This window comes from Poecile atricapillus, chromosome 25, assembly GCF_030490865.1.
Source record: "Poecile atricapillus isolate bPoeAtr1 chromosome 25, bPoeAtr1.hap1, whole genome shotgun sequence".
Classification (NCBI taxonomy): domain Eukaryota; kingdom Metazoa; phylum Chordata; class Aves; order Passeriformes; family Paridae; genus Poecile; species Poecile atricapillus.
The window spans coordinates 2,846,331-2,867,581 of NC_081273.1; the positions used below are offsets into that span (position 1 = coordinate 2,846,331).

Here is a 21,251-nt window from a genome sequence, read left to right on the forward strand (position 1 = left end):
CAAGTCCCCAGGTCCAAGGTGTTTGTGGCTGAGGTGGTTGAGGTGGTGTCACCTCTCTCAGGGAGGTTTGCAGCCCTCTCTGCTGCTCACAGCTCTGGGCCAGGACAGTGTTCCTCCCCTCAAAAAGTGCAAAGCCCTCCCAGGAGGGGAGGTGTTGGACTTTATGAACTCACTTCTTTCCTTTCATTTTTCTCCCCAGTCTTCTGTGAATAAATACTGCTTCGGCTTCTTCCCTCCTGAATGAGGGAGGAGGGAATGGGTGAAGGTCTGGCCTTGAGGCTGGAAGGAAAGTTTGCTCTGTGACTGCTCCAGCCTCTCTGGTGACACTCTGGGGTTTCTGGGTGGACTAGCTCCCAACCTCAGTGGCCCAGAAAGTCTTGGTAAATTTGGGATCTGGGACTGGCACAATCATGGGTGGGATATTCTCTGTCCCCAGTGCCATCAGTATTTTGGGACAAGCACAGGGGTGTGCTGCAATCCCTCTCCTCCACTGCACAGGATTCACTGCATCCTTGCCCACCCAAATCAGCAGGTCCAGCTGCTGCTTGGGATGTGGTTGAGAGCAGCAACTTCAAATCCAGGAGAAAGCTCCTTCCTCCTCTTGCAGAGCTCCTGGACAGTGCTCCAAAAGCATTTGGTGTGGTCAGAGCCCAGCCACCTCCTGCTGGAGCTGGGTTTTCTCCATCCAGTGGGGGAGATGTGCCTTTTCCTTTCCCTTGCTCCCTCAGCAGTGGCTCTGACACGACATTAAGAGAGGAAAGTGACCTTTCCAGCAGTCTCCAGCTCTGGGGAGGGGAGAGCTGAGCCCTGTCTGCAGCACAGCACCACTGGAATACGGATAGGTCACAGGGCTCCCTTATCCCCACGCCATCTCCCAAATAATCTTCCCAAGATAATGTTGTAGGGCTGTAGAGAGGACGGGAGCAGGAGCAGCTGCTTCTAATTTCACTTCATAGGGAGGGAGGCAATGCTGAGAGCACCCCACATTCTCGGCACTTATTTTTCATCATTATAGGCAGAAATGCCAGAGCTCTGACAGATATTAATGCAGTTCACACCGGGAGAAAATCTTCTTTCCATCAGGCTCCATGTGCAGCAAGAGGGCAGTGCCATTTGCAGCCCTAGGGAGGATGTTTGAAAGGTGATGTGTTTTTCACCTGGGAAGTTTTATTCCCAGACAAAGTCCTGTTTGGAGAAAGAGCAGCTGGACCCATCCCACTGGGGGCTGTGGGATCACTCTGGGTGAAGGTGCATGTGAGGCTGTGCTGGGAATTAATTTGGATTTTGGTGTAACTCAAATTGCCCTCTGCTGGCTCTGCCATGGCTGTGTGTCACCACGGGAGTGTCATTGTCCCATGCAGCAGTTTTGTGACCTGGGCTCCCATCCTACCCTGACCCACAATCATTCTGTGAGGTTTCAGACTTATCCCACAGGGAACTGCACCTCCTTGCACCCCTCAGCCTCCTTTTATTTGCTTATCCCACTAAATATTCATCAGTAACATTTAAGACAAAGGAAAGAGATAATTACAAGGGGAGAGTTTTTTTGCAGTATTAAAGGTTAACAGAATTCTTGGCATTTGTGCCTTGTCGATCTCCATGTAATTATGCTCATTTCCCAGAATTCAGAGGCGACTGTGCCTGTTAACGCTCAAAGATGGTACCCTGGGAATTAAATTTATGAGATCATTTCTCAAAATCTTCAGATTCAAACCAAGTGTCTTGCTTAACGGCAGGACTATTATTAATATTATTCTTGGATGCAGAGAGCCGTGAGGGTCAGAGGACCAGTGGCAAAACTCAAATTGATACAGGCAGACAGCCGCGAGCCTGAACTCTTTTCCCAAGGAAAATCGAGCAATTTGGCAACTTCAGGGAAGCAGGCTGGCAAAAGATGGGTGCTGCAAAGGTGCTGATTTGAGGTGAAAATGGGAAAAAGCCCATTTTTGGCAGCAGCTGGCAGGGACTCAGAAAGGAAAGGTTGGTTTGGAGGTGACTGGTCCCAGTCTGGAGGCAGGTGCAGGCAGTGGGGAGATCGGTAGCTCCAGGAGAGGCCGATTCCAAGGAAGCAGAACACCTGGCAGTGGGCTGGGCTTTCACCCAGCACAGCAGAGCACACTCAGTGCTTTTTAAAAAAAGGGATTTCAGGGTTTCTGCCCTTAATATCTGCTTTTTGCTGCATGTGGTCATCTAAACTGAGGTACGTGCTCCTCCCCTGTTGTCTGATTCCCCTGCTTTGGTAGGGACTGAGCAGCTTTCTGTTCAGAAAGGGTTTGGGAGAAAACTGAGCTGGAGGGGGTGAACCAGCCAGGCTTTTTGCTGCTCCCTGCAGCTGAGGATGTGTGTTATATCCAGATGGGCTGGGGAAAGCTTGGCTCAGTGTGTTTGCCTTGGGACCACCCCAGGAGTAGGCACAGCAACTCTTGGAGCTGCTTTTCCAAACAGTTATCCTGCACAGAGCCCCCAGACTGTGAGCAGAGACTCAGAAGTGGTAGAACCTTGTGTTTTCACATTTAAGGGGGCTGTGCTGGAGCTCCCAAATATCCACAGTGAGACCTGAGGAGTGTCTGGCTTTGCTTTTCAGCTTATTCAGCTTTTTTCCCTTTTCCCCTGACTGCAGGGATTGAGTTGTAGCACTCTGGGTTAATATCATGCACTTATCAAATGCCATTAGATGGATAATGGCTTTATCCCACATCATCACTGTCCCTGCCACCTGAGCCATGCTGATCAAACACTGCTGGGCATGCAGAGCCTGTACCAAAGAAGTTTTTTGGGCTGTTCATACAGCACCATCACCTCACATGGAAGCCATGAGAAACAGATTTATGTAAAATCAATGTTGATTTGTACCAAGGATCAGTCTTAGTTCATAATTCTCACTGTGCCACCATGGCTTGGTGGCTCTTTGATCAGTTTTTTAACTCTCTGCAAAGAAGTTTAATGCAGAATTTGGACCTGCAGAGGTGTCACCTCATAAATGTTTGTGCCAGGATGGGCTGATGTAAAAACCTAACCCAAAGGGAAAAGTGAGGCCTTGAGGGCTGCTTTGCACCCTCCTGATGTTCAATCCCAGCTGCAGCACTGCCTGGCCCCTCTGGAAAATGCAGAGAACCCCAGGATGGTTTGGTTTGGAAGGGACCTTTAAAGCTCATCCCTGGGGAGAGACACCTTCCACCAGCCCAGGCTTTGAGCACTGCCAGCAATGAGATATTGAGTATCTCAAGGATACTGCTGAGAATTAGGGCTGGCAGGGCTGTGTGGGGCATTTTGGCTTTGCTTTTCCTCCTCTGGGTTACCAGGTGGGAGGGTGCAGGGGGATCAGCCCTGTGCTGGGTTTGCAGCACCAATTTGGGACAGATTTGGTGCCTTTCCCTGGCTCCTCCAGCCCCTTGGCTTTGCAGCTCAGCCTTGGAAGGAGTTAATTCATGCTTGAAAATTTCAAAGTCCCCGAGCACGATGAGAGCAAGCGACAAACCCGAGCCCAGCAGTTTTTTAAAGGGCAAACAAAATGTTCCTTTTTTTTTTTTTACTGCGAGGCGCTTGGTGCAAAGTGCAGGCAGAGCAGGGCAGCGTGGCTTTAGGGGAAGGCTCCCAAAAGCACTTTTTATTTAAATTTAATAGGATGGTTACTGTACGTTTATCTAAACTGCAGTTAAATATTAACAGCAGTTCTAGCAGGGATTAATGGGGTCTCCTGCGTTGTTTTTAAACACGGTGAGGAGGGTGCTGGTTGCCCCTGCTTGAGAGGGCTGAGCGCCCATGAGGATGCTGCTTGCATTCCAAAATCTGCCCTAGAAACAGCCCTGAACAGGAGATTTCTCCAGCTGGGAGCGGGAATTCCTTTGGGGCGAGAAGGGCTCAAAAAGGCTCCGGCCAAGTAAGGCTCGCAATCTTTGTTCTTTAATTGGGGCCACAATTAACGAAGGGATAAATGAGCGGAGCTGGAGCCTTTGTGGCTCCGCTGAATGGCTGGAGACACGGAGGGCTCTGCGGTTATTCAGGAAAAACTCTCCCGGACTCGTGTGTCATTCACCTGACTAATGCCAAGGAAATTAAGCACTTTTTGTGCAACTCGGAGCTTATTGGAGAATAATGTGGTGTGCGATAGCACGGCTGGCGTTATAAAATCGTGTTTTCTTTTGGAAGGAACGAGAATGTCTCGAGCATAAATTATGTTTCTGATCATATTTGGCCATTTCAGATTAAAAATAAATTTCCACTTTGGGGCTATAGATTGCCATCTATCAACTCCCTGAAAAGGGAAAAAAGGAATTAAAAGGCAAATCTGGCTGTACGAATTGCCTTGCTATGACCTACTTATTGAAAGTAGTTTTTTGTTCTCCAGGAATGAAATCCACTTGTGTGGGGAGGTGTAGGATTGTATGGATATAGGTTTGCAGACAGGTCTGTAGGATGGGAGGATCTTTAACTTGGACCTGCAAGCAGCTACAATAAAATTAAACATAGATCCGAGCTGGGTATTTCGGAGGAAGAAGGAAAAAATGCAGCAATGTCGTTGTTTCCCTTGATAGAGGAACTTGAACTGCAAATTTGCATCTGATTATCGGCCTTTGGGACCAGTCAGATCTGCAGATTAGCTGCTTAAGGCTTGGTTTTGTGTGAAAAGCCCGAGACTGGGGCGGTGTTTGCCGGGAGGGTCCCTGCAGGAGGAGTGGGGGTCCCTTGCAGCAATCCCAATGCCATCATTCGTCCCCGTGGGACATTTTTTGGGACTGATTTGCTCCCTGCTGTGCCTCTGAATCTCGTCCTGCCCAGCTATCGATAGAAACGCTCCTTTGGGAAACGAACCCACAGGTTCTTGCTGCTTCTAACCCCTTCTTCATCCCGGCTTTCAGCATCCTCCCCTGCAGCTGCCATCTCCCACGGGGCAGATCCTTCTCTGGCTCCATCCTTCCCTCTCGCTGCAGCCCCTGCTGCTTGTGCTGCCCTGTTTGTGGTCTCTGCCAGGAGAGGGGAGCCTTTAGCCTTGCTGGGAAGGAGAGCGGTGAGATGGAGATGAAGATCCACCTCGAGTGTGCTGCGCTCGCCTCGTTCCGCTTGTCTCCCGCCTGTTGCTCGCCATGAGGAAAAAAGGACTCTCACCTAAGTGGGAAGAAAGGGAAAAAGTTGAAAGCGAGAGGCTGTTTGGTGCTCAGATGGGCTCAGCCCGTGTGCAGCAAACTCTGCTGCTGCTGTGGTCAAAACGCAGTGAAGGAAAAAAGCCTCTCTCATCCCCAGAGGAGGCTACAAAGCTCTCTTTCTCTCGCTGCTGAACCTGCACAGCTGGACTCGGTTGCTGGCTCCACTGCCGCTGGAGCAACTGAATTATTTAAAGGAACCTTGATTTGGTTTTCTCTTTGCTGTTTTCCCGCGTTGTGTTTATTGTCTATAGATATTTTTATAGTCCGAAGCAATTACAGCTGTCAGAAAAGAGACGAGCTGTGACAGGCTGATTTATATGTACATTGTATGTATGCAAGAGAGGGAGGGAGACCAGGGATTCTGCCGGGCTTTAGTATGCAGGAGCATATTGGATGTAAATTCCTTGGGATTTTCAAACAATGCTGCTGATGATCTCCTAACAGTGGGCCAAATTCAGCCTGGCAAGGGCTGAAACAGCTCTGCAGGTCACATCTGCCCCAGCCTCGCGTGTTTTCAATGCAGGGAGGTGTTTTTTGTGCTCGTAATTTAAGATGCTCCTGGCGATCCGGGGCTGAATTCCGTGTGAAAAGGTTAACTGGCTGTGGTTATTGGAGTCCCTCTGGTTTTGCTGACACAGGAGTTGGTCTCTGCCCGTTCAAAGGAGCGGCCCCATAAAGAGCCAGCTCTTGTGTGGTGGTCCTGCAGGTATCGCAGCGGGGTCCCCGTCCTGCCAGGGGTGTCTGGATGCCTCAGCAATCAGCAGGGTTGGTGTGTTTTATTCTTGGCTGCCTTGTACACCCCGGTGCAATGACACAACCCCGGGCAGAGCCTTTTCCCCTGCCTCTGACGGTCTCTCCTTACGCAGTGAGGTTTCAGAGACCCCTCCCATGTAATTTGTGGCCCCAAAGGATCCGCTGAATGCAGAGTTCCCCCCCTCTCCTGCCAGTTCTGACAGCCGAGTTCACTGCAGGGATTAAAGTCCTTCTGCCAAGAGCTGGGGAAAGCTGCCGTTTCCTCTGGGAAAACACAGGGCTGGAGGCAGCACGTCCCACCAGCGCTAAATTCAAGGAGCAGAGAACCTTCAGACAAGGAAAAAGTAGAGAGACTTGCAGAGCAATCCCCTTCTCGTATGACCAGTCAGCATGCACAATAATAATAAAGCTTTATTTGATGGAGTGTTTCCTCTGCCCGGCACAGCTCATAATGTTTTAGAGATTAAATAGCACAGTTAGTGAATTAAGCAGTAGTTTACAGGGGATTCGGAGACTCCAGGGATTAGTAACGGGCTATGGATCCTTTCACATCTAGGTCACCAGTTGGAATCCAGCTCAGGTTGCCAGCAGCGAACTCAAAAACAACAAAAAAAAACCCACCCCGTGTTGGTGCCGTGCAAAAGCTGCCGAGCACACGGTGGGGGAATGGAGGGAGGATTTTTGGATAAGGCAAAGCGAGGAATCATTGGGCACAACAAGCGGGGGAGATCTGCTTTTCCCTGAGGCTGGGATGCGGCAGCTGAGGGGTTTGAGGGGTGCAGCCCCCCAAAAGCTGTGATCTGACTGCTGCCTCCAGGACTCTCTGCTCTGAGGATGCTCCCCAGCACCTTTTTACCAGCATGGAACTGTGCCTGGAAATATTAATGTGTTTAGCCACTAGCGGAGGGAAGGAGGAATTACCCGGCATAAGCAAATGTGATATTTGTTAAATTATGAGCTGATAAAAAGTACGCGGGGACCGTGCTTGTGGCTGGGGAGGAATTTGCCACTTGAGCTCCCGCTGTGCCTGTGAGGTGCAGGGCACCAGGAGGACACGCTCCTGCCTCTCCTCATCATCACCTGGCTGGGGGGGGAAGCGGGGGGAATATTACCCGTGCCTCAGTTTCCCCTCCTGCACGGCGACTTTGCCGCCTGTCTTGGGGAAGGTGCAGAGGTAGAGGAGGGCAAAAGGGGAAGAGTTGTGCGGCGCTGGCTGCGGGACGCAGGTAAGCGCAGGGGGAAGAGAGGAGAAAGGAGGGGGGGGGGGGGGTCTCGTTATCCCCCCCGAAGAGCGCGGCGCGGCAGGGGTTAATGTGCGTGTCCTCCTGCGCATCCCGCCCCGCTGCCGCCCTCCCGCCCGCCCGTGTGCGGGGCTCGGGCCGTGCGGGAGCCGAGGCGCCGGGCAGCGCTGGAGCCGCTGCCATGACAACCCCGGGGATGCTGCCGGCCGGGGCCGGGGTGCTGCCGCCGCCGCCCCCCCGCGCACCCCCCGCCCGCCGCTGAGGCCAGCCAGGGGCTCCGGCAGCCTGACATCCCCGCATTCTGCATCCCACCGCCCGCTCATCCCCATCCTGCATCCCGGCATCCTGGACCAGCCCCCCGGCAGCGGGGCGGGAGGAGAGGAGCTGCAGGGCATCCCGAAGGCTTTTGCCCGCTGTGCCTTCTTGCGCCTGGACACCTTTGCTAGCTCGCCTCGGGGGTGTTTTTTGGGGTTTTTACTGGTTTTTGGACTGCCCCCGCCTCGGGACAAGCGTGCGGGAGTGGGGTACAGCCGGGCCCCCCCGGCGCCTCCTCGCCCAAGTGAGCCTCGGACTGCTGCCCGAAGAACCGGCTCGCCCAGCACCTTTGCCACTTCTCCTCCTCCTCTTCCTCCTCCTCCCCCCGGCCCTCCCGTCCTCCTCCCTCGCCCGAGGACAGCGGGACTCCCTCCGATGCCGCTCGGCAGGCTCAGCGCTCGCAGCCAGCCTTGCCGGGGGCTCTCCTGATCTCCGTGGAGCTCCGCAGCGCTCGCCCCGGTGGTTTTGCTCCCCCCCATCCCTCCTCTCCACCCACCCCTTCCCCCTTTTCGCCTTGTCGGGTGTGTTTTTTGCCTGTTGGAAAAGTCCCCGCTGCCCAGGATGGGGGTCGGTGGGTGCTTGGCCCTGCCCTGGAGGTGCCTGGTCGTCCTCTGTCTCAGGCTGCTCTTCCTTGTGCCCGCAGGAGTGCCCGTGCGCAGCGGAGATGCCACCTTCCCCAAAGCCATGGACAACGTGACAGTGCGGCAAGGGGAGAGCGCCACGCTCAGGTAGGAGCAGCTGCACGGGGGCTTTGGGGGGACGGGGGGGTCCTGCTTGCGTGGTGACTTTGGGGATGTGACTCAGTTTCCCCGCGGGGGATGCGCCGTGCCGGTTGGCGGTACAGGATGGTACCGGGCAGCGAGCGGAGAGATTGGAGTGCCAGGGGGACTGGGCTTGGGTTCAGCCCTCCCGGTTGTCTTTGGGAAAGTTGATGGGGGATGAAAAATAAGGGAATGTGATTCCCTTTTGGCGCCCTGCCCCACAGCAGTAGAGAATATCGGTACCATGGCTCGGGCACTTTTGGCTGTGTTCGGTGCAGATAAATCCTGCTCTGCTCCTGGAGTGCAGTGCCTGGGGTGTCTTCGTCCATGTCAGACCCAGCCTGGGGAAAGGGGGAGTTGTTGACCCCCTGGTGTGGCTTTGTGCCTTTTTCTCATGTCCAGACCTGCTGGAATAGGGAAGTGTAGGACGGGGCTGGCTCCGGACAGGTGAATGCTCCACTCCTTTAAAATCCCCTCGTTCCAGAGACAAGGGGTTGCTGCTCCCTGGCAGCATTGCCTCCCTGAGAAGGGGAGAGATGGGGGCTGGGCGTTGCACCAGGGTCCTGTCTCCTGCAGCAGCGATCCGAGGGGTTTGGGGGCCGCCAAGGAATCCGTAATTTTGCTCAGCGCAATTTCTGGGACATCTTATGCCCAGACACTCCTCCCTGTCCTCACAGCAGATGGGCGCAGTCATCCCAGAGGATGTTTGATAGGGACATTAAAAATCAAAAGCCAGGTTTTAATTGCAGCTCTGGGAAGCGGCGCTTGCAACTCCGGCATGCTCGGGAGCCACTTTGCTCCTCCGGAGCGGTGCATAGGTGACACCAACATCTGCGGGGCCAGCTGGGTGTGTGCCGTGACACCGCACTCCTGCTTCATGCCAGCCACTGGAGAGGGGCCAAGCCAGGGCAGGAAAAAAAGCCCTGGGAGGAATTTCAGCAGGAATTTTCCTGCAACTCAGTTGTTCCCAGCCAAATCTTGTGTCCCCCCACGGTCCCTGAGTGCTCCTGGGAGGGTGGGAGCTGTGTTGTGGCCATTCCTCTGGATTTGTTTTGTGTCATGGCACGACTGGGCAAAGAGGCTGGTAAACGGGTGGCAGAGGCTGGAGGACAGAGTGTCTTGTTTAGGAATTTGAGCTTGGCTTTAAAAAGTAGTAGCTCCTTTTCTTTCCTCAACCGCTGTGTTCTCCCAAATGCCAAAAATCCTACAGATCTCGCTGTCAAAGAGGGAGAGGTTTGGGTTACTGGGGGTCTGGGCAGTGAAACTCACAGGGGATGGCAGCAGCTGGGTGGGTGCTCGGCAAACTCATGGGAAGAGGCTCTGGTGAGGGCCAGAACAGGGTTTTGGGTGTAGATCCTGATCCACACCACGGATGGAGGTGCTCTGCCCTGGCACTGGGTGGTCGCTGGTGTTGGAGGAGAACAAAGGGAAGCTTGGGTGAGTCAGCAGGAGGGATTCTTCTGTCAGGGAGGCTTCATGGGAAGGAGACAAATCCTGCCTCTGGGAGATGACTCTGGGTGGGGGAGGACAGCCCTGTGTCACCATCCTGGGGCTGCCATAGGTGCATCCCTGTAGAGCTGGGCTGGTGGCAAGGGATGTCCATGCCCCTTGGCAGGTGCCTCGCCAATACAGGCGTGCCCCAGGAGAGGGGCCCGTGGGCTTTGGGATGTGCAGCCTGTGAGGGTGCTGTTCCCACTGTGCCAGTGACATTCCTGCTGTCCCACCCCTGGAGCGGGAATTGCTCTTGGAAATTCATGGCTTGCTGCCACCGCCGGTGCTCTGCTGTGGTGACAGGGAGGTGCAGGAATGTGGTTTTGCCTGGGCGTTTGGAGGTGTTTTCCTGCTGGTTTGAGGTGGGAGCAGTTGGCCCAGCAGGCAGTGGGACATGGCTGCATCCCTGGGTCAGTCCCAGCTGTGCTGTGCCGTGGCAGGAGCCGGAAGGAGCAGAGAATGTGCAAAGCAGAGGAAATCAAGGAAGCATGAATCTTCCTGCCTGCTCCCCTCCCAGCCCGGCGTGCCCATCGATCTGTTGTGGAGGAGTTAACTTGTGCAGAATAGCAATGCTGCTACAAAGGCTCTGGCAGACCCCAGCGATGTTCCTGACCACCTCCTGCCTGGCCCTGCATTGGTGGCAGTCAGGGAAGGGAAAAAAGAAATTCAGGTCGAATCCAATCCCACTCATTTCCATGCAAGGTGGGAGGACGGGGAGCTGCAGCCAAGGATTCGGAAGGAGAGATGTTTCTAGAGGTCCCTTCTTGGTGTTTCACAGATGCCAAAAGGGAAGAGCAAGCTGAAAACTCAGCAGCAGAAGTTGCTGTTTCTCTGGAGCACTTGGAAAGTCCTGTCCCTCCCTCTTCCCAAAGAAGAGGCTTTGGCTCTTGGAAATAGGTTTTTTTATCAGGGTGGAGGGTGCTGAGGAGCCTGAGCCACTGTTGAGCAGCAGTGCCCTGCCAAGAGGCTCTTTTCAGCTCTGTCCCTCCAAGCAGAGTGAATTCAGTGCTGGGAAAAAAGCTGGATTGAAAGCTGCAAGGAGACTTCTCTGTTGTAAAGGCTCTGCTCCGTACAATCCACTGGAGGGAATTGGTTTAGGACCAGAGATGTTGGAGATGTTCAGATATTTCCTTCTATCTCCTGATGATTCTGCTGGAGGGTACAGGCATGTTGTGGGTACCAGCACTTTAGATCACTGTATTAAATTTAAATCAAGCTTTAGATGTTGGGTCAGAGCTGCTGCCTGGGATAGGAGGGGTAGGATTTCCTCCTGGATGCTGCAAAACCTGTGGAAATCGGGAAAGGGTTTGAGGGTGTTGTGTTCAACAGGACGGTGTTTTTACTGCTGGGTGTGTTGGTCCTGCCTTTGGGGTTACACTGAGGAATTGTGTGCAGGTGAAGGTCAGTGTTTTCTGTCCTTCCTTGTGTCCCCAAGCACAGATTGTGAGGATGAGGCTGATCTTCATCCCCTCCCACCATGTCCAGACAGCTCTGCCCTCACCAGTAGTGAGCAGTTCATGCTGGAGAGGACCCATCCTGAACTTCCATGCAGAGTTTGAACCGAGTCCAGGCATTGCTGAGACCTTTGGAGCAGCTCTCTCGGCACCAAAACAAATGGCTTGATTATGATTTCACTTTAATTGGCATCAGTCAGCGCTCTCCATGGCGAGGCTCTGACGTTCCCATCAGCAGCACAGGCGCCTGCATGGTGTCCCCCCGAACCCGCCTGTGCTCCTCTCTCCATCTCCTCTGGTTTTCTTGGCAGGGTGATGCAATGCCTTCATTTGTTCCCCTCTTTGATTCCAACACTAAAAGTCAAATCTGAGTTAAACATGAGGCAAAGCTTTTTTTAACCCTGATGTTTCCCGTGGTTTCCACTCAGGCTTTGAAAAGGGCTGTGAGCTTTGCCACTGAGCTCTGTCATTCTTTACCTAAGCCTGTTTTGCAAATTTATTTGGCCCCTGTTGTGCTCTTGAAATAATTTTGGAGAAATGATGACTTGGCTGTGAAACAAAACAAAATCAAGCATGTTTGTTTGATGGGTGCAAACAGAAACTGCTTGTTTGCTAAGCAGAAAAGACTATTTTTCAGAGATGGGTCTGTTTTCTATGACTCTTTGCTGCCCCATCTTTTCCCCTTTATTCACAGGAATTTGCCTTGCTGTGTTTTTATTGTGTAATAGAAAAATAAGAATGGTTTCCAATGGGTAGATGTGGTGTGTTCCAGCACCCAGGTCCTGGGGAGCCTCCGTGTCTCCCCCAATGCTGCTCCTGCCAGGGTTTGAGTGAGGGTGATTCTCACTGAGGTTTTGGGCAGCTGCCTTTGTGGTTTGCAGTCAATGAGTGCAGAAATCCTGCGGGGGGAGGAGGGCAGGGGAACCCGTTCCAGGCTGTCTGTGCCTGGGAAAGCCTGGGCTGAGTCAGGGGGGTTCAGGGGGGCTCAAAGAGCAGTGCCCAGCAGCAGGCTGGGCTCCTGGTGTGAGTAACAAAAGCCAGACAGGGCAGAGGATGATGAAGAAAGGGGCCAGCCCTGATTGCTAAACCTCCTCTGGTGGCTGCCCATCTCTGTGTCTGTTTTGCTCCAGGCTCCCACTCCCACTGTGAGCTGCAGTAACCCCACTGAGGGAGTTTTGCTTGTGCACCCTGTCCCACCAGCTGGAAACACCCCGAGTTCAGCATTCCCATCTCCTGCCCTGCCCAGCCAACTCCCCCCTTCCCTACACAACCACCACATTCCTTATTTCCAGATCAGTGCTCCTCTGTGTCTCCAGGGCTCAGACCAGTCATCCCATTCCAATGGTCTCCAAGCCCAGTAGTTTTCATCCTGCTGCAGTTATTTATTTCAGAGGCTCCTGACTGCTTGCCTGCCTATTTCCCAAGCCCTCAGTTGGGGATATAGCTGGGGCTTGCAGAGGCCAAGGTGTAACACCTTTGCTTTTCTCAGTTCCTGAGCAGAAAAGGAACTCTGAGCACCTGGGATGGGCTGGGAGCAGCTTCCAGTCCTGTGGGGATGGGGTGAGGATGGAGCTAAGTTGCACACTCATGTCTTAACCCAAGTTAATTCCCCCAATTCTCCAGTATCCACCACCTTTGCCCTTCTCCTTCAAACCTCTCCCCTTTTCACCTGAGGTTTAGGGAATAAATTCAGGGCTGTGGTGACCCCTCCTGTATTAAGGTAAGGAAGCAGCAGAGCATGTTCTCCTGCATAACTCATGGTGCCACTTCACCCCTGCCTCTCCTCTTCCCATTGTTGCCAGGTTCTCCTTTCTGGTCAGGGTTTTGTCCCCAGATTCCCGGGGATGCCCTGTGGGAGAGGCTGCAGGAGCCCCACGTGCAGGGCTTGTAGCTCACGAGCCGATTGCTTTGCTGGCGATGGCACGTTTCTGAAAGAGGAGTTTATTACTAAAGTGACATGTCAGCAAATCTCTGCCACCTCTCCCATCTCAGAGATGGAATCAGCTTAAAGTGGTGAAAAAAAAAATTGTCATATGCATGGATTATTCTCTTTTTCTTTTTTTTTTACTGAGTGCAATTTCCATCTGAGATGAGACAAGCTCCTGATTGCTGTGCCAGAGGAGGGTTTCCCTTTATAGCTTTCCTGGTAGAGCTGCTGCCTCTGGTTCACTGGAGCTGGGGTCTCCAAGGGGACAAGTGGGCTTTTGTGGAGCTGTCATCTCCATCCTGGCTTAAAGCATCTCACATCTGGAAAGGCTGAAGTCAAACCTTGGCTTGGGGAGGGGAGGCCAGAGCAGCCCCACAGATGGCCAGTGGAGGGGTGCTGGGGTGGTGTTTCTAATGGTGCAGGCAGGCTTAGGAAATGGGTTTTCACTTGTCAGCCCTGCCCTCGGCTCCTCGTGTGACGTTAGGTGCCCTCCCAGGTCCTATAAATGTCTTGATTCGTGCACAGCTATTGCAACGCTTCCTTTCTCTGCTCCATGAGTCATCTGCTTGCGTTGCAGTCTCTTTGTGGCAGGATTCATCCCTCTGCAAGGAAAATGTTGAAAGTGTCCTGCTGGAGGGCACCAGAGGTGTCCACCCATGTCCCGCCCTTGCTTGGGGTTTGAAGAGGGGACTGGGAGCTTTATTTGGTTGGATATGCCAGGGAAATGTCATTTTGGGGGTTCCTGGTGTGTGGCTGGGGTACTGCAGAGCTGCTGGGAGGGTGGGTGATTGGGTTGGAGCTGAACTAAAATCAGGGGTGTTGGGGAAGCAATGCCTCTGTGGGACTGCTCACAGCCCCAAAGTCTGCTCTGAAGCTGCCTCACCACAACCATGAGCTGATGTCAGCCTTGGAAACAAACACTTGTGGGTGCCAATCCAAGGGATGGCACCTGGCCTCACCTCTAGCCTCTGGCTGTCCTGATGTGCTGTCCCAGTGCCACCCTGGCAGAGCCCTGTGGGCCACCCTGCTGCTGGCACCAGCGTGTTAACAGAGCTGGGTTGGGCTTGTGGGTCATCTTCAGCTTGCCTGAGTCCTTGTCACTTCTGTTGGCTTCACTGGAGTTGCTCCAATTTATGCTGTTGGAAAAATCCTCCTCTTGATCAGAGTTGTTTTCTTCCCCCTAGACCTGCCTAAACCTGCCACTTTGAACTCAGACACCCTTATTTTCCTTCAGAGGAAAAAAATCCGGAAGGAACTAATCTACAACCACATCAGTGGGAGCCTGGGCTAATAGAAATTGTAATGAGAATCCAGAGCCAAACAAACAGGCAAATGGGGAAAATGCAATCCCACCAATGCGACAGAGAGATTTATGCCAGCAAAGGGGCTGATCCAATGCTCATTAATGTCACCACGAGTCTTTATCCCAACTGTAATGGACTGGGGATCAGGTTGGAAGACAGCATTTCAGTCCTGCTACAATATGCAGGCTGTTAACGGGTTGTGTGTGGAATAGCAATGTGGAATTCCTTCTCCTCGGGGTTTGCTCGTTGTTGCATGCGGCACCTTTGCAAAGCAAGTGGGAAATACCTTCTGCTCTCCTTGGGTTTCGTTCTCGGAGGTGCAAGGTTGTGAAGGAGCCAAGTCTGAGGCTCAGGCTTGGCTGTCTGGTTGCTGCAGCGTCTGCTGAACCGCCAACAGCATCTCCATCATGAGGATATTAAAAAATCTTGGTTTAAATAAGGATTCTTCAGCTGCTGGGGAGCGGTGTTGGCTGTCACCACCACAGTCACGCTGGGAAGCATCCTTAGTTTATGTGCAAAGTGAGGAGGCAGATGGGTGGGTATGGAAAATCAGCAGGCAAACTTGACTTTGCAGCTGGATTCTCCCCTGGAAAAACCAGGGAGAGAATTGAGACAAGGTCTGGAGAGCTGAGCCTGGTCTGAAGGTGGGGACACCTTTGGGGACGATGCTGAATAGGAAAGGACACCAAGGGTCAAACAGGAGATGAGTGAGTCCAGCTCTGCATGTCAATGAGGACAGAGTAAATAAGGGATAAAACTGCCTTCCAACAGGAGCAGCTGGTGAAATATCACAGGATTTTTTCCCAGAGATGGGAGATTTTGACCAGCTCTGTGCCTGCAACCATAAATGGCTCTGACACCTGTGTCTGTTTTATCAGACACATGCAGAGCCCCGGCCATGATCCAAACATTCATTACTTGGGATTTTTGAGTCTCTTTTTCCCTTTTTTTTTGTCGTGGTGGGATCATTATTTTCGCAGCTTCACATCCTCGGTTCAGCAAAACCAGCGTGTTTTTCAGCCTCATGGTTTTTACACATCTCTAATAAGAAGCATGAGAGGAAGCTGTTGAGAAAAGCAAATTCTCAAAGGTATGAAAGGAGGAGAGCAGGGCAGCTCCAGGCTCAGAGACACTTACAAATCTCAAGATACTTTGGACCTACAGATAGGCACAGCACTAATATTTGAAGGCATATTTGGGTTCTTATCCTTCAGTCCTCCAAATTCAGTCAATTATATGTGTAGGGCTTTATTCCTTAAATAACCTTAAAAAACATAAAGATAACTTTTAATTATCTTGCAACCCTTTTCCTCTTTTACAGTCCAGTACAAAGCTCTTGATGAGCTCAAAGGAAGGGTGACTGAGGTGAAAAATCAAGGAAGTATTTTCCAAGTCCTTTTTCTTATTACTATTCAGCAGGAGCTGGGGAAGCACCTGCTTCTACTTTCATTCAAAAATTTCAGACTTTTATCATTTGTTAAATAAGAAAGCACTTTTTTTTCTTTTTTTTTAGTTCAAACCCAGATATTTTTATTAAACAATCCATTTCTTTCTTGCCTACCTTGATTGGAAAGGATTTGACTCGGAATTCCCTTGTGAAGAAGAGGGCATGTTTGGGTTTGCTTGGAAAAATATTTCTTTCCTTTTATCTGAGTTTGTGAGTTCAATTAAGCATCTTCACAAATGTAACAGGAAGCTCTCTGATGAAGCTAAAGCAAGATTTGGGGTTTAAAAGTGTTTTATAGGAAATAGCAAGAGTCTGATTTCATCCAGTCTCAGAAGGGAAGGATTTCTGGACACACAAAGTTTCCCTTTAGCTGAAAAGAAATCTTTCCCTATTCACCTCTAAACTGCTTTAATATTTTGGGTCAATTTTTCCATCAAACTTCATCTCTGCCATTACTTACTACCGTTTGGAAGAGCTGCTGTGTTTTGAATCAGACAAAGTTTATTTTGAATTACGTTTTCTAAGGCCAAATTTACAGCTGGCCAAGGCACGTCAGGACCCTGTTTGCTCTGCAAACTTCCACGGTGTGGGAGTCAGGGCAAAACGTGGTGGGTGTTGGGAGGGAGCAGTTTGGAGGTTCCTCATGGTGTGTGTGCAAGTGATGTGATTTAGACCTCTACAAACAAAAGGAGCCAAAGGTTTCTTGTTGGCCTTGTGGAAATAAAGAGTCTCTCCCCTCTCCTGCTTTCTGTGGCAGGGCAGGATGTGGGGGTCGGTCACTTCTTATGAGAAACGAGTGATAGGACAAGAGGAAACGGCCTCAAATTGCACCAGGGGAGGTTTAGTTTGGATTTTAGGGAATATTTCTCTACCAAAAGAGCTGGCAAGCACTGGAATGGCCTGCCTGGGGCAGTGGTGGAATCCTCATCCTTGGAGGGATTTAAAAGCCGTGTGCATGTGGCACTTGGTGACACTTGTGAGTGGTGGCCTGGGGGAATGGTTGGAGTTGATGGTCCTAGAGGTCTTTTCCAGCCTGGACAATTCTGCAGTTGGAAAGCCAAAATCCCATCTTGGGTTGTTACTGCTTTGTCATGGAGGTGCTTGGTGAGGGGAGACGCTTTCACTGGTGCATGGCAGCTGGGCTCCTAAATTTCTCCTGCTGTCCTTGTCTCCTGGAGGATGGCAGCTGCAATTTCCTTGCTGGTTCCAAGCCAGCAGCTTGCAGACTGTTGACATTGCTCAGCAGACACGGGGCCTTCACCTCAGACACCTCTGTGAGTCTGAAAACAACACAGACATTTTTGGCCATCCAGAGATGCTCTTGGTGACCTCCATTCATTCAAGTGGCACTGCCTGAAATAATCTGAACTACTGAAGGGATCAACATCCTCTTGGTCCTTCTAGAAAAGACTGCAGGCTCGGTGGCTGTGCATTGTTTGGAGTTGGAATTTTGGAGCTGGAATTTCACCCACCTTGATGGGTCTGACCCTCTGGGCTGGGTGGGAGCTGCAGGATGATCCCCTTGCAGATTTGGTGGGAAGGGGAGGAGAGAAGGTGCAGGTGATGCCCTGAGCAAAGGGCTGTGCTGGAAAGGGAGGCTGCTGAGAGGCACCGTGGGGCTGCCGAATGAGCACGCCGGGGACGTGTCAGCTCTTCCTCTCAGCTTCCCTCCGCAGCGCCAACTGTCAGTAATTTAACTAACGTTTTGTAAATAAATGTGGCATTCGGACAGCTGTCACCGCGCCTGTTATAAACACTCCCTTTGTCACTAAAAGCTGGCAGTACTGCTCCGTTTCCTCTGCAAATGCAGCCACTGCTGCCAGTTAGCTCCAGAATCCAGGGCTGTCAAGGATTCACATGTCGGGCGGTGCCTGGGACGCCCTGGCTTCGTACAGGGAGCCTGGCCAGGCACTGCCAGGGCCTGGTGCAAAGGCAGCTTTTGCATCTTGAAAATAAATAAATGGCCTGAGCAGTGAGCAGGAAAACCCATCTGAATGTGGCTGTAGGGCTGGCTCCCAGCCAGGAGCCCGGGCGGTCCAGCTGCAGTGTTGGTGGAGCCACTTTGGTTCTGCTGTCACCTCATCCCGGCTCCGTGGGAAGCACTGAGAGGATGAGAGGGGGAGCTCAGCCAGACCTGGGATTTGATGTGCCAAGGGAATGATTTGGCACCGGCATCGCGGATGCTTTTTGCTTTGAGCGACCTGGTCCAGTGGAAGGTGTCCCTGCCCATGGCAAAGAGCTGGATTGAGATGAGCTTTAAAGCTGCTTCCAACCCAAACCACTCTGGAATTTTATGAAAAGTGGGTTACTCACTCATCAGGATTTGATTTTGGTAAATTTGGAGTCTCTGGGACTGGTTGGATTTGAGTGGTGAGATCAGCCCTTTGGTCTTGCTCAGCACACTTGTCCTGTCAGGACTGGATTCTACATCCCCAGGCAGTCAGGATGCTTCTCCTACCAACGAGCAGTTGCACACTGCCCAGAAAAGCTGTGGCTTCCCCAGCTCTGCAAGTGTCCAAGGCAGCTTGGATGGGGCTTGGAGCACCCTGGGATAGTGGAAGGATGTGGAATAAGAGGATCTTTAAGGTCCCATCCATCCCAAACCACGCTGGGATTCTATGAACCTGGAGAAGGAATGCTGTTAGATTTCTCCTTGATGGGAATTCTTGATTCTGTGCTGCTTTTCTCCTCTCATCTTTCTGCAGTTCCAAACCTGCTTTCCCTGCATTTTCTGTCCTGGTGCAGAGTGGTTTAACTTCCAGCCATCAGCACCTATGGCCTGGCCGTGCTGCAGCGCTGGGTGATGCAGACAGCACAGGAATCAGCACATGACATCTCTCTCCCTCTAAGCTGCTGTAAAATTAGCTTCATCTCAAGTGGCAGAAAATGATCATATCCTCGCTTGAGGGCGATGAAGAATATTCCTGAGTCACTGCTAGTGATGAAACAGGCAGAAAATCCAGAGTGATACACAGCTGCCCACTCAGTTCTAATCGCTGAGGCCATTTGCTGCTGCAGAGCCTTAAGACACAGCTTCCTCCTCCTCTCCCTCCCTTTCATCCATCACTCCCCATAGAGGCCAGGGCTGCAGATCCCAGCAGGAGCAGAGCAATTTCCCGTCCCACCAGCGAGGCTTCAGGCTGTGAGCAGCGTGTCCTCTTTCCCTGTTCCCCTGAGACGAGAGGAGGGGGTCAAAGCTTCCCTTTCTGAAAGGAATCAGAGAAAAATATTGGAGCCTATCCCCCTCAGGTCCCCTCCTTCCACACTGTGATCCTGCAGTCTGGGAAAAACTCAACTCTGAGCTCAGCCTCCTCTCCACAAATTTTCCCTGCTGTCTCTGAAGCAGCTGCTGTGCCCACAAGGATATTTCCTTTTTGTCTCTCCTGCATCAGCTTTAGTTCAAAGCCATCTTCCTGGATTTTTATGTCTTGGATAAAGCCACCCTCTTCCCTACCGCTGCCAGCTCAGTGCTTGGGAAACCTCCTGCCAAAATTGCTGGCAACTAAGGCCAAAAAACCCCTTCAAAACAGGGATGATCAGAAGCAAAGTGCTGTAATCCTTCTCTTCCTTGCATATGCTCCCTGGCAGTGTGGTAATGGGAAGGGCTCCTGGAAGGATCCTTCCTGCAAACCCTGTCCTGCCAGCTTCCCCCAGATTGAGATGGGAGCCCCCCACACTCCAGGGGCAGTTTGGAGGTTCTGAATCTCCTCCTCCTCCTCCTGGTTTTCCATGTGGCTCTGTCACCTTGTTCAGCAGCATTTAGAGGGAAAACCGTAACAATCCTCCAGTTCATGCAGGTGTTTGAATGAACACTCTGTTCTCCAGTCAGGGCTTGTCAGTATTTATCCCTTAACCTGGTTTTCAGATGTTCTCTATCCTGCAGATTTGCGGGATATGCTATTCACACACAACTCTCCTGGTGTCAGACTTCTGCTAGGATCGCTTCACCGCTCCCGCCAGCCTGCCACGGGAATTAAGCAGCGCTGGCAGCAGAACAGGGAGAAATGTGTCGGAGCAGGGCTTCTGCCAGTGTCAAACAAAAATATTGCACGAGCTCACCACCCCCCCCTGGAAATTGCTGCACCAGCGCGAGTTTCCCGCACTGGTTGACCAAATGTGGGCAGTTTTGTGTGAATCCTGCTCCCTTCCATAATCCCAGACAGCTCTGCACGCCGGGAACTTATTTGTCAGCACAAGCAGGTGCAGAGCTGCAGGACATGGGCTGAGCATCTTGCTTTGGTGGTTATTCCAGCACACAGCCGCTTTATCCTCCTGTCAGGCAGCACCAGCAGCTTAATTTCCTGTTTGCCTCATATCTTTCCCCAAAAAACACAGTCTGGATGGTGCATTTTGGGTCAGGATCAGCAGGAGAGCGGTATCAAAATGAGTATAGGGCTGGGAATTTCGGGGTTGTGTGTTATAACAAAGCACCCCCTGAGCACAATTCCTTCTGCACGTGTCAACCATCAGCACATGCAGGGACTAAATTTGTGTGTGCTTATCATGGGGCCATAGAAATGCTTGGGTTGGAAGGGACCTTAAAGACAATCTAGTTCTAATCCCCACTATGTAAATAAAACATGTATTTATATGCAAAAAAAAATAAAATATAAATATATGTTTTAAAAATGTAAGTATGTATTGATGTACCTTGTGAAAAAAGGTACAAATGGGGAGGAGTAGGTCATGCAGAGACCTGGTGAGAGAGGCAGGACACAGGGATAAAGCCAGGGGAGATGGAGCAGATGGCAAGCCTGGATGCCACAGCTATACCCTGGAAAAGTGTTTCTGTGGAAAAGCAGCACTGGGGGCTCCTTTTGGGAGAGGTGAGGGGACAAGCCTTTGGTAAATGCTCCAATCTTTTCTCCTGGTGCTGCCAACTGCTGCTTGTTTCCCCTGCTGAGAGTTCGAAACCACCCCACTAACCTCTGGCAAAATCAGGGGATAACAAGGATGGAAGGCTGGCTTTGTTTGTGGCATTCAGTTATTTAGTTTTTTCCTGGCTTGGAAAGGAAGAAATAAAGTTGGATTTCAAGTGGGGTTGTTGCAGTAATGGAGGGAAATGAGATCTGCTCATCAGCTGCCTTCTCCTTCCTCGTGTCCCCATAAATAACCCTCCTCACTCGGAGACAGTTCAGCTCCTACGCCGGGGACAGAGATAGCTTTGGTCTTTTATTTTTTTTTTTTTTTTTTTTGCAGTGGCTGGAGGGCTCCTTCCCTTCCCTTTCCTGCCTGCAGTTCCCCTCCTCAGAGCCTGCTCCTTCCTAGGGCTACTGCCAGTAAAAGCAGTTTCCCTTGCCTGATGGAACAAAGGGGAATGGCTTCCCACTGCCAGACAGCAGGGTTAGAAGGGATATTGGGAGGAAAACCTTCCCTGTGAGGACTGGGAGGCCCTGGAACGGGCTGCCCAGAGA

The 21,251-nt window shown here is 51.7% G+C and overlaps 1 protein-coding gene across 6 annotated transcripts in view; it reads left to right on the top strand.

Annotated features, from left to right (window-relative positions):
- Positions 1-21,251, top strand: part of LOC131588352 (protein CEPU-1) — a 354,322-nt gene that overhangs the window by 209,493 nt on the left and 123,578 nt on the right. For 3 of the 6 annotated variants that reach the window (XR_009279558.1, XM_058857163.1, XM_058857164.1), the window contains exon 1: positions 7,928-8,181. Coding sequence is in view for 5 of the 6 variants with exons in the window: in XM_058857163.1 (XP_058713146.1) it covers positions 8,015-8,181 (167 nt within the window). In the remaining variant the exon portion in view is untranslated. Of the gene's footprint in view, positions 1-3,811; positions 3,881-6,784; positions 7,124-7,927; positions 8,182-21,251 lie in introns of those variants that run through there. The other 3 variants (XM_058857167.1, XM_058857166.1, XM_058857165.1) reach the window with 3 other exon arrangements.